At 37.1% G+C, this 12186-nt stretch overlaps 1 protein-coding gene across 2 annotated transcripts in view; it reads left to right on the top strand.

Annotated features, from left to right (window-relative positions):
- Positions 1–12186, top strand: part of DNAJC18 (DnaJ heat shock protein family (Hsp40) member C18) — a 47132-nt gene that overhangs the window by 11435 nt on the left and 23511 nt on the right. For both annotated transcript variants that reach the window (XM_037801423.1, XM_037801422.1), the window contains exon 3: positions 4796–4941. In XM_037801423.1, coding sequence (XP_037657351.1) covers positions 4796–4941 — 146 coding nt within the window. The remainder of the gene's footprint in view (positions 1–4795; positions 4942–12186) is intronic.

The raw sequence follows: 12186 nt of genomic DNA, 5'->3' as shown, positions 1-12186 counted from the left end.
AGCTTCAGTGGCTGAGAGATTCTAAAAGGAGCCGAGAGGTCACTCTGGTGGGCACTCTTACGCACAATACAGACAGCCCTTTTTACTTTCTAATGAATTGGAATAGCTAGCAGTAAATACCTGAAACTATCAAACTACAACCCAGAACCCATGAATCTTGAAGACAATTGTATAACAATGTAGCTTATGAGGGGTGACAATGTGATTGGGAAAGCCATATGGACCACACTCCCTCTGTCCAGTGTATAGATGGATGAGTAGAAAAATGGGGGGGAGGGGGAAGGCACCCCGTGTTCTTCTTCACTTTAATTTTTATTCTTATTATTTGTGTGTATGTGGTAATGAAAATGTTCAAAAATTAATTTTGGTGATGAACGCACAACTATATAATGGTACTGTGAACAACTGAATGTACACTTTGTATGACTGCATGGTGTATGAATATATCTCAATAAAAATGAATTAAAAAAAATAGAAAGTCTGAATGGACCTACAACTAAAAAGATTGAATTAGTAATCAAACAACTTCCCACAATTTAAACTTCAGTTATGCCAGTGTCAAGATGAAATTTCCCATCTTGAGATGGGATTTTCAAAGCAGCCAACACTACATCACCTGTGTTTCAAATTGGAACCTTGAGACTACATAGTACTAAACTGAGGCCACACTCAGCACTTGTCCAAACTTTTGTTTATTGCCTTGTATTCTAGTTATTTGTATATTTATCTGTTTGTCTTCCTCACTAGATTATATGCTCCTTGTGGGCAGAGACTGTGTCTTTCTTCATCTTTGTATTTTTTATGGTACCTAGCATAGTGCTTTGCATATAGTAGTCATTTAGTATTTGTTAAATAAAACTGTAAGTGTCATTAAAATTCAAAAGGAAAAAATAACAAAACTAAAACTTCTCTCAAAAGGATGACTTCACTGGTGAATTCTACCAAATATTTGAAGAAGAACTAATGCCAATCCTTCACAGACATTTCCAAAAATAGAAGAGAAAGGAACACTTTCCAACCTATCCTATGAGGCCAATTTTACCCTAATGCCAAAGACACCCAAAGATATCACAAGGAAAGTAAACAACAGACCAATACTTCTTATGAATATACATGCTAAAATCCTCCTCAACAAAATACTGGTGAACTGAATCCAGCAACATATAAAAAGGATTATACACTGTCAGGGTTGCTATGGCAAATACCACACACTAGTTGGCTTAAACAACAGGAATTTGTTGGCTCACAGTTCAGAGGCTAGAAGTCCAACATCAAGGTATCCACAGACCATGTTTTCTCCCAGAGAAACATGTTCTGGTGCTGGCTTACAGGCTATCCTTGAGGTGCATCTCTGTCTCTGTCACATGGTGATCTCTCTCTCTCTCTCCTTCTCTAGCTTCTCCTAAATTGACTGTATCCACGTTTCCTCTGCTTATAAGGACTTCCAGGATATTGGATGAAGGCCCACCTTCATTTAGTTTGGCCTCATCCAATAGCATCTTCAAAGGTCCTACTTACAGATGAATTCACATCCACAGGACCAGGGGTTAGGGCATGAACATGTCTTTGCAGGGGACATGATTAAATCTATAACATACACCATGACCAAGTAGGATTTATCCAAGGAATGTAAAGTTGGTTTAACATGAAAATCAGTGTGATATACCATATTAATAAAAAACCCCATGTGATCATCTCAATAGAAGCAGAAAAAGCATTTGACAAAATCCAATACCCTTTCATGATAAAAACATTCAACAAACTAGGAATAAAAGGGAACCTTCTCAATTTGATAAAGGCTAGCTATCAAAAACGCACAGTTAGTCAGACTTGCTGCCAATCCAGATTCCACTGGGGCTCATACTGCTCAGGTCTGAAATCCTGGTTCCTTTCTGTTCCAAGTCCATTGAGGCAACTCTGAAGATCAGCTGGTTCAGAATCTTCTTAAGGAAGAACAGCTCCCTCAGAATAAGATTACAGTTGTTGGGGTTGGGTGCTGTTGGCATGGCCCATGACATCAGTATCTTAATGAAGGACTTGGCAGATGGACTTGCTCTTGTTGACGTCATTGAAGACAATGTGAAGGGTGAGATGATGTATCCTCAACAGGGCAGCCTTTTCCTTAGAATTAGCAAAGACTAATACAGTTGCAAACTCCAAGCTGGTTATTATTACAGCTGGGACACATCAGCAAGAGAGAGAAAGCTGTCTTAATTTATCCACCATAGCATGAACATCTTTAAATTCATCATTCCTAATGTTGTAATAAGCCTACACTGCAGGTTGCTTGTTGTTTCCAATCCAGTGGATATATTGACCTACATGGCTTGGAAAATAAGTGGCTTTCCCAAAAAAAACATGTGATTGGAAGCGGTTGCAGTCTAAATTCAGCCTGGTTCCATTACCTAATGGGAGAGAGGCTCGGAGTTCATCCATTAAGCTGGCATGGGTGGGTCCTTGGGGAGCATGGAGACTCTGGTGTGATGGTATGTAGTGGAATACACATTGCTGCTGTCTTCCTGAAAAATCTGCACCCTGATTTAGGTACTGATGAAAATTAGAAAAAATGGAAAGGTTCACAGACAGGTGGTTTATAGTGCTTATGGGTGATCAAACAAAGAGGCTATACCTCCTGGGCCATTGGCTGATAGAGCAGGAAGTATAATGATTAAGGATCTCTATGGAATAAAAGGTGACATCTTCCTTTAGGTACCTTGCATCTTGGGACAAAATGGAATCTCAGATATTGTAAAGATGACTCTAACTCCTGAGGCCTGTTTGAAGAAGAGCACAGAAATACTTTAGGGGATCCAAAAAGAACTTCAATTGTAAAGTCTTCTAATGTTGTATCACTTCACTCTCTAGGGTACAGCAGGATATTAGTTGGGGGTTGTGCTTATTGTCCTTTTTTTATCTGATCTATAATTATAATGCAGTAATGTTAAGATAACCTAGAAAAACATCAGTTTCCTAAAGTTAGAAATAAGAATTTTTCATAAAACCCTACCACTTTATCCTGATGCTTGATGATACTTATCTTGTGTAGTCCTAAACTGATTATATAAAATAATTTTACTACCCTAAAATGGCTAGGATAGAATGGTTTTGCCATTTGCCACTCCTGCCAATGTTGATTAGGCTGCAGTTGCCCTTCATACCAGAAGAATGTAGGTTTACTGTGTGTTATATAACTTCTGGTTCTTTCATTTAACATGCCTAGTCTTTTTCTCCCCAGTCTTATCCTGGGCTCCAATGTGTAAATCCTATTTTTCATGTCTTCTGCATAACTGTTCTAGAGGATCTTATTTTTTGTACTATATGTATCAGAGTAGTGTACATTGCCATATAGTGTAAAAAGGAAGATCTACATATAAACAATGCAACAAACTATCTAAGTGTTATACTAAATAAATCACCAAATAAACTATGAACACTGGGGGAGAAAACCCTATAACTAACGTCACATTAATGGTGAACGACTGGATGCTTTTCCACTAAGATCAGAAACAAGACGAGGATATCTGTTCTCACCACTTCTATTTGATATTGTACTAGAAGTTCTAGCTAAGGCAATTAGGCAAGAAAAAGAAATAAAAGTCAACCAGATTGAAAAGAAGTAAAACTACCTCTACTCACAGGTGACATGATCTTGTACATAGGAATACACACACACACACACACAAACCTGTAAGACTAATAGATAAGTTCAGCAAGCTTGCAAGATGCAAGATCAATATACAAAAATCAATTCTATTTCTATACATTAGCAATGAACAGAGAAAATATATCTATAGAGACCTCACCATTTTTTAATACCTAAATGGAAGCATTTTATAGACACCTTTCTACATTTTTTTTAACTAACAATATGTCTTGGAGATTGAGCCATAATATATAGAGATGAGAAGTAGAGGATAAAGGTTTAGACTAGAACAGAAGTTCCTGAACTTTTTGATTTCATAGAACGTTTACACTCTTAAAATTTATTTTCTCCCATTCTGTAGGTTGTATTTTCACTTTCTTGATGTATATTTTGAAGTGCAAAACTTTTAAATTTTGTTGAAGTCCAGTTTATCTATGTTTTGTTTGTGCTTTTTTGTATCTAAGAAACCATTTCTAATCCTGGATCATAAGGATTTAAACCTTTGTTTTCTTCCAGGAGTTTTATAGTCTTGGTTTTTATATTTATGTCTTTGAACCATTTTGAATTAATTTTCATAAACGGTGTAAGGTATATATTTTCTCTGTATTTAGGGTTCACAGGAAACTTCTGATAGTAGTTGTTCTTAAGGGTGGAGATATGGGGACAGAGAATGCAGAACATGTTTCGGTGTATGCACTTCAGTACTGTTGGATGTTTTTTTCTACCCTGTGTATATATTAACTTTTTAAAACATAGTTTAAAAAGATGCCCATAAGGAAAAAAGAGAAAGAAGATCTATAAGATGACTAGATGTTTTCTCTGACTTTGCTATACTTTGGTTCATCCCTCAGGACCTTAGACTGCACCTTGTAGAGATTTAGCATATTTATACCCACTTGCAGGGACGTAGAAAGAATAAAACAATAGATGTGAAAGTACTTTGAAAGGCATTAAGCTCAGGGTGGGGGAATAGTGTTAATGACAATTCATTAACAGTAATGAATATTGATAATGAATTGTCATTGAGGTGTTCACCAATTTTCTTTTAACTTTGTTTTGGGGCTCACAGAATGGAGGGAGGACTGACGTACCTTTTGCAGTTAGTTGTACAAAAGGAGCCTTTATAGACCTACATATTTCTGATTTTTTTAGGATCAAGAAATGCAGAAATTACTATGAAATTCTGGGAATTTCACGAAATGCCAGTGATGAAGAGCTTAAGAAAGCTTATCGAAAACTCGCTCTGAAATTTCACCCTGACAAGAACTGTGCTCCTGGAGCAACAGATGCTTTCAAAGGTCTGATCCTGAACTAATAATTAATTCTGTCCTTCTGGAGGCTCATGTGATGGTCGATCATGGCAAATTGTTTTCAGCTTTCCCTGTAATTCATTTTTAATTAAATTCAGTTTTATTGAAATATATTTACATACCATATAATCATCCATGGTGTACAATCAGCTGTTCACAGTACCATCATATAGTCATGCATTCATCACCCAAATCTATTTGTGAACATTTTCCTTACATCAGAAAGAATCGGAATAAGAATAAAAGATAAAAGTTAAAAAGAACACCCAAATCATCCCCCATCCCACCCTATTTTTCATTCAGTTTTTGTCCCTATTTTTCTACTCATCCATCCATACACTAGATAAAGGGAGTGTATCCACAAGGTTTTCACAATCACGCTGTCACCCCTTGTAAGCTACATTGTTATACAATCATCTTCAAGAGTCCAGACTGCTGGGTTGGAGTTCAATAGTTTCAGGTATTTACTTCTAGCCATTCCAATACATTAAAACCTAAGAGGTGTTGTCTATATAGTGCATAAGAATGTCCACCAGAGTGACCTCTCGACTCCATTTGATATCTCTCAGCCACTGAAACTTTATTTCTTTTCATTTTGCATCCCCCTTTTGGTCAAGAAGATATTCTCAGTCCCACGAAGCTGGGTCCAGATTCATCCCTGGGAGTCATATCCTGCGTTGCCAGGGAGTCCCTGTAATTTTTTTATAAGGTCATAAACAGGTTTTCTTTTTTCCTAATACTTCTTAAATATGATTTTCAGCATAGCTCCCTCCTGCTTTCATTCACTCTTTAGTTTCCTAGCTGCTAAAACAAATACCATACAATGGGTTGGCTTAACAACAGGAATTTACTGGCTTATGGTCTGGAGGATAGGAAAAGTCCAAAAATCAGGCATCAGCAAGGTGTTATTTTCTCCCTGAAGAATGTGGCATTCTGCAGCTGGCTGCCAGTGATCCTTGGGTCCTTGGCCTTTCTGTCCCATGGCAATGCACATGGTGGCATCTTCTCTTTTCTCTTTTGGGTTCTGTTGATTTCCAGCTTCTTTTCCTGTGGCTTTTTCCATGTGGCCTTCCCCTTAAGACCTCAAGTAATAGGATTAAGACCCCTTCTGAGTCAGTTGTCCACACCTTAACTAAAAGAACATCTTCCAAAGGTTCTGTTTACAATGGGTTCACAACCACAGGAGTGAATCAAGAACATGTTTTTCTGGAGTACCTAACTCCAAGCTACCACGTTCACTTACCTTACTTTTAGAAAAAATATTTGGTGTCTTGTAATACCTATTGGAGCCATTCATTCATTAATTCAGCAAATATTTATTGGGGACCATCCTTGTGCCATGTGCCAGAATGAATAAAACAGTCGTGATTCCTCTTGTGGAACTTACAGGCTGGTGGTAGCTTGCAAGTAGGGCCTAAACAGCATTCCCAAACTTCTTTGACCTATAATTAACACATTCATATGAAAAAGCTAGTGCGTAGAAAATAATATAAACAGTTATAGATCAAATCTTTCTTCCATTGACCTCCATAATAATTTCAGAGATATACTCTCAAAAAATATTTTGGACTCAACACATAAATAAAAATTTGTTTAAGGGCTTCACTTCCATAGAAGTCATTGATTCAGTCAAGGATCATCTATGGATTCTAAAACCATTGGGTGAAAGGTAGTTGGTGAACAGGATATTCACATGATCTCAGAGTAACACCCCATAGAATACTTACTGATTATAAAGGGGAAAACTTCCTTTGCAGTGGAGATAGCTGGCTGTCATCACTTTAACCAAGTGGGACAACATAACATTATGTGTCTCTTGATGTGATACAGAACAGAACCTATATGGTATTCTTGCCAAAATGTTTGCCCTGAACCTAATAATGGGGCAACAGTCAGAATATGGAACATTCTAAAAGAACAATGACTTGTACTCTTAAAAAAAAATCAATATAATGAAAACCAATAAAGGTGGGGAGACTTTGGTAGACTAAAAGAAAGTAAAAAGACATAAAACCAAATGTAATAGATGAAAATGAATCCATTGGATGATATTGATATTTATATTTTTAGGTGTGTTAATGGTATTGTGGTTGTGTAAGAGAATGTCTTTCTTCTTAGAAGAATAGACTTGGGGAAAAGAGTCATAGTATCTGCAGCCTACTTTCAAATGCTTCAGCAAAAGAAGTTTATACATCATATATATACACATATATTATAATAATATACATGTATCTATAGAGAGTAGAGAGAAGAAGGAGGGAAAGCAATGTAACAGAATGCTAACAATTGGTGAATCAAGGTGAAGGTTATACATGTGTTGATTGTACTTTTTTTTCAACTTCTCTATAGTTTGAAAATTGTCAAAAGAAAAAAAGTCAAAAAGTAAGACAGACCTGAGAAATAAAAAAGTGTCAACATTTACCTCAGAAGACAATCTGCCATTATTAATATGCATTGAAAATCTAGTTCTCCCCACAATTTTTACAAGGAAACAAATAGCCCACCTTCTCTTAACACTTTCATGTAAGGTATTTTTCAGACTAATGCCATTTCTTTGAAGAATCTACTAGATTTCAAGGAACTTGAATGTTTAAGCAACTCTGTTTAACATTTTTTTTGTTTTTGTTTTTTTACTGCTTTCCCTTTTTTTTTTTTTTTAACTTTTTATTTTGAAATACTTCCAAGCCTACTGGACAGTTACAAAAACAATACAAACCCCAACTGGGGAACTTCAACATATTCCTATCCTTCTTTACCCAGATTCACCAATTCAACATTTTGCCACATTTGCTATATCATTCTGTCTATTGTCTATCTATCTTTCAATCATCCATCTATCCATCCGTCATCTATCTGTCTGTCTGTATGTCCATCCGTCTGTCTATCTGTATTTCTATCTATCAATGCATTTTTTGAACATCTGAGTGTAGGTTATATACATCATGCTCCTTGAACATGTACTATTGCTATGTGCATTTCCTAAGAACAAGGATATTCATCTAAGTAACCACCATAAGTGTAGTGATCAAGTTCAGGATATTTAACATTGATATAAAGTTTATAGTCTATATTCCAATTTTTCCGTATCTCCCAATAATGTCCTTTAAAGCCTTTTCTCTGACCTTGTTAGATCCTATCTGGGATCAATTATTGCATTCAGTTGTCATTGTATCTTTAGTTGCTTGCTTTTCTTTTTCCTTATTGATCTTCTGACTAGATGTTCTATCCATTATTGAGAGTGGTATATTAAAGTCTTCCGGTACTAATATATAATTATCAATTTCTCCCTTCAAATATGTCATTATTTGCTTTATATATTTTGGGTTTCTGTTGTTAGGTGCATATATATTTATAATACGTTACATCTTGTTGAACTGCCCCCTTTATATTACATAATGACCATCTTTGTCTCTCCTAGCTGTTTTTTTTTAATTCAGTTTTATTGAGATATAGTCACATACCATACAGTAATCCACAGTTTACAATCAGTTGTTCACAGTACCATCATATAGTTGTGCATTCATCACCACAATCAATTTTTGAACATTTTCAATACCCCCCTAAAAAAATAAGAATAAAAATAAAAGTAAAAAAGAGCACCTAAAACATCCCATCCCCCCATCCCACCTTATTTTTCATTTAATTTTTGTCCTCACTTTTCTGTTCATCTGTCCATAAACTGGATAGAGGGAGTGGGAGACACAAGGTTTTCACAGTCACGTGGTCACACAGTATAAGCTATGTAGTTATACAATCGTCTTCAAGAATAAAGGCTACTGGGTTGCAGTTCAACAGTTTCAGGTATTTTCTTCTAGCTATTCCAATACACAAAAAACTAAAAAGGGATATCTATATAATGCATAAAAGTAACCTCCAGAATGACCTCTCAACTATTTGAAATCTCTCCTTGAGAGTACTTTATTTTTTTAATTCAATTTTATTGAGATTGTTCACATACCATACAATCATCCAAAGTATGCAGTCAGTTGCCCACAGTACCATCAAACAGCTATGCATCCATTATCACGATTAACTTTTTTTTTCAATTTTTAAAACATTTTTATTATTCCATGAAGTAAATAAAAACAAAAAAGAAAACTCAAATCCTCCCATACCCCTAACCACCCCCCTCCATTATTGACTCATAGTATTGGTATAGTACATTTGTTACTGTTGATGAAAGAATGTTAAAATACTACGAACTGGACTTGGGGCAAGATGGAGGCATAGAGAGGAGTGGAAGCTAAGTAGTCCCCCTGGAACAACTACAAAAAACCAGAAACAACTAGTAAATAATCCAGAATAACTGCAGGGGGACAAACGAGACCATCCACTCGTCATACACCAACCTGAATTGGGAGGAATGCCCGAGAACACAGCATAAAATCTGTAAGTAAAACCTGTGGATCCAAGTCGTGAGACCCCTCCCCCATAGCCTGAGCTGCAAAGCCTCGTGGTGCCAGAGAGAAGCTCTCTCCCAGCAAGCGAATATAGCTCAGCTGAGCTCCAACTGGGGTTTTAAGTAGCGAGTGTGAACTGCTCACTACAGGTACGCATCCCCAAAAAACAGACAGAGGCTTTGGGTGACGACTGACCTTGGAGAGCCGGAGGGTCGCCTTGGACTGGGTCTGAAGGGGACTATCTGTTTCTTTTTCGGCTCAGTGGAGAAAGCCCCAGTCATTTTCAGTTTCCAGGGCTGTGACTTGGGGAAGGGTGGAGACAGCACAAGCAGAGAGCGAGACCATTGAAATGCTAATGACCTCCCCCTAGGGGATCTATCTTCTCTAAGAGGAAAGGGGTGGGGCCCTTTCCATTCAGAACCAGACCCCAGAGCCTGGGGGAACATGGCCATACCTCCTCACACCAGTCAAGAATTATAGGCTAATAGGCATCACCTGCTGGGCAGAAAAGCACAGTGACCTGAGGCATCAAAAGGTGGAGCAATTTTCTAAGACACACCCACAGAGAAACCAGATACTAAATATTTCTTCCCTCTGGGACCTGAGCCTGTTCTGGTCTGGGAAAACCTGATTTGGATAACCAAAGAAACCATGCCTAGACAACAGAAAATTACAACCAAGAAAAACAAAGTTATGGCCCAGTCAAAGGAACAAACATACACTTCAACTGTGATACAGGAATTTAAACAACTAATGCTAAATCAAATCAAAAGGTTTAGAGAAGATATTGCAAAAGAGATAGAGGCTGTAAAGGAAACACTGGGCATATGTATGGCAGAAATCAAAAGTTCAAAAAAACAACTAGTAGAATCTATGGAAATGAAAGGCACAACACAAGAGATGAAAGACACAATGGAAACATACAACAGCAGATCTCAAGAGGCAGAAGAAAACACTCAGGAACTGGAGAACAAAACACCTGAAAGCCTACACGCAAAGGAGCAGATGGAGAAAAGAATGAAAAAATATGAGCAACGTCTCCGGGAACTCAAGGATGAAACAAAGTACAATAATGTACGTATCATTGGTGTCCCAGAAGGAGAAGAGAAGGGAAAGGGGGCATAAGCAATAATAGAGGAAATAATTAATGAAAATTTCCCATCTCTTATGAAAGACATAAAATTACAGATCCAAGAAGCACAGCATACTCCAAACAGAAGAGATATTAATAGGCCTATGCCAAGACACTTAATAATCAGATTATCAAATGTCAAAGACAAAGAGAGAAACCTGAAAGCAGCAAGAGAAAAGCGATCCATTACCTACAAAGGAAGCTTAATAAGACTATGTGTGGATCTCTCAGCGGAAACCATGGAGGCAAGAAAGAAGTGGTGTGATATATTTAAGATACTGAAAGAGAAAAACTGCCAACCAAGAATCCTATATCCAGCAAAGCTGTCCTTCAAATATGAGGGAGAGCTCAAAATATTTTCTGACAAACAGACAATGAGAGACTTTGTGAACAAGACACCTGCCCTACAGGAAATACTGAAGGAAGCACTACATGGTGATAGAAGACAGGAGTGAGTGGTTTGGAACACAATTTTGGGAGATGGTAGCACAACAATGTAAGTACACTGAACAAAGGTAACTGTGAATACGGTTGAGAGAGGAAGGTGGGGAGCATGTGAGACACCACAAGAAAGGAGGAAAGATAAAGACTGGGACTGTGTAACTTGGTGAAATCTAGAGTATTCAACAATTGTGATAAAATGTACAAATATGTTCTTTTACAAAGAACAAGCAAATGTCAACCTTGCAAGGTGTTAAAAATGGGGAGGCATTGGGGGAGGGATGCAATCAGCATAAACTAGAGACTGTAACTAATAGAATCATTGTATTATGCTTCGTTTAATGTAACAAAGGTGATATACCAAGGTAAATGCAGATAAGAGGAGGGGATAGGGGAGGCATGTTAGACACTTGACATTGGTGGTATTGTCTGATTCTTTATTCTACTTTAAGGTTATTTTTCCTTTTGCTGCTTCCTAGCTGTCATTTTTTTTTTCCTCTTTCTTTTGCCTCTCTACCTTCTTTGACTCTCCCTCCTGCCTTGTGGAAGAAATGTAGATGCCCTTATATAGATAGTGGTGAAGGTTGTGAACACGTAAATGTACGACCATGCAGAGAACCATCAGTTATTTACTTGGGATGGAATGTATGGTGAGTGAACAAAACCATATTAAAAAAAAAAAATGGGTTGATGACAAAACCTCGAGGGCAATATACTGAGTGAAATAAGCCAGACACATAAGGACAATTATTGCAGGGTCTCACTGATAGGAATTAATTATAATATGTAAACTCATAGACATGAAATATAAGGTACCAAGATATAGGACGAGGCTTAAGAATGGGGAGTGGTTGCTTAGTATAAGCAGAATATTCAATTAGGATGAACTTAAATGTTTGGAAATGAACAGGGGTGTTGGTAGCATGATGTGAGAATAACTAACAGCGCCGAATGGTGTGTGAATGAGGTGGAAAGGGGAAGCTCAGAGTCATATATGTCACCAGAAGGAAAGTTGGAGGTCAAAAGATGGGAAAACTGAATCCTATGGTGGGCAATGTCCATGATCAGCTGTACAAATACTAGAAATTGCTTCCATGAACCAGAACAAATGTATGACAGTACAATTAGAAGTTAATAATAGAGGGGCATATAGGGAAGAACTATATATCTATTACAAACTATATACTACAGTTAGTAGTATTTCAACATTTTTTCATAAACAGCAACAAATGTACTATATCAATACTACGAGTCAACAAT

Source organism: Choloepus didactylus, chromosome 13, assembly GCF_015220235.1.
Source record: "Choloepus didactylus isolate mChoDid1 chromosome 13, mChoDid1.pri, whole genome shotgun sequence".
Taxonomy (NCBI): Eukaryota; Metazoa; Chordata; class Mammalia; order Pilosa; family Megalonychidae; genus Choloepus; species Choloepus didactylus.
Note: the sequence above shows the minus strand (reverse complement) of the source record. Positions and strands in the feature narration are given on the sequence as shown.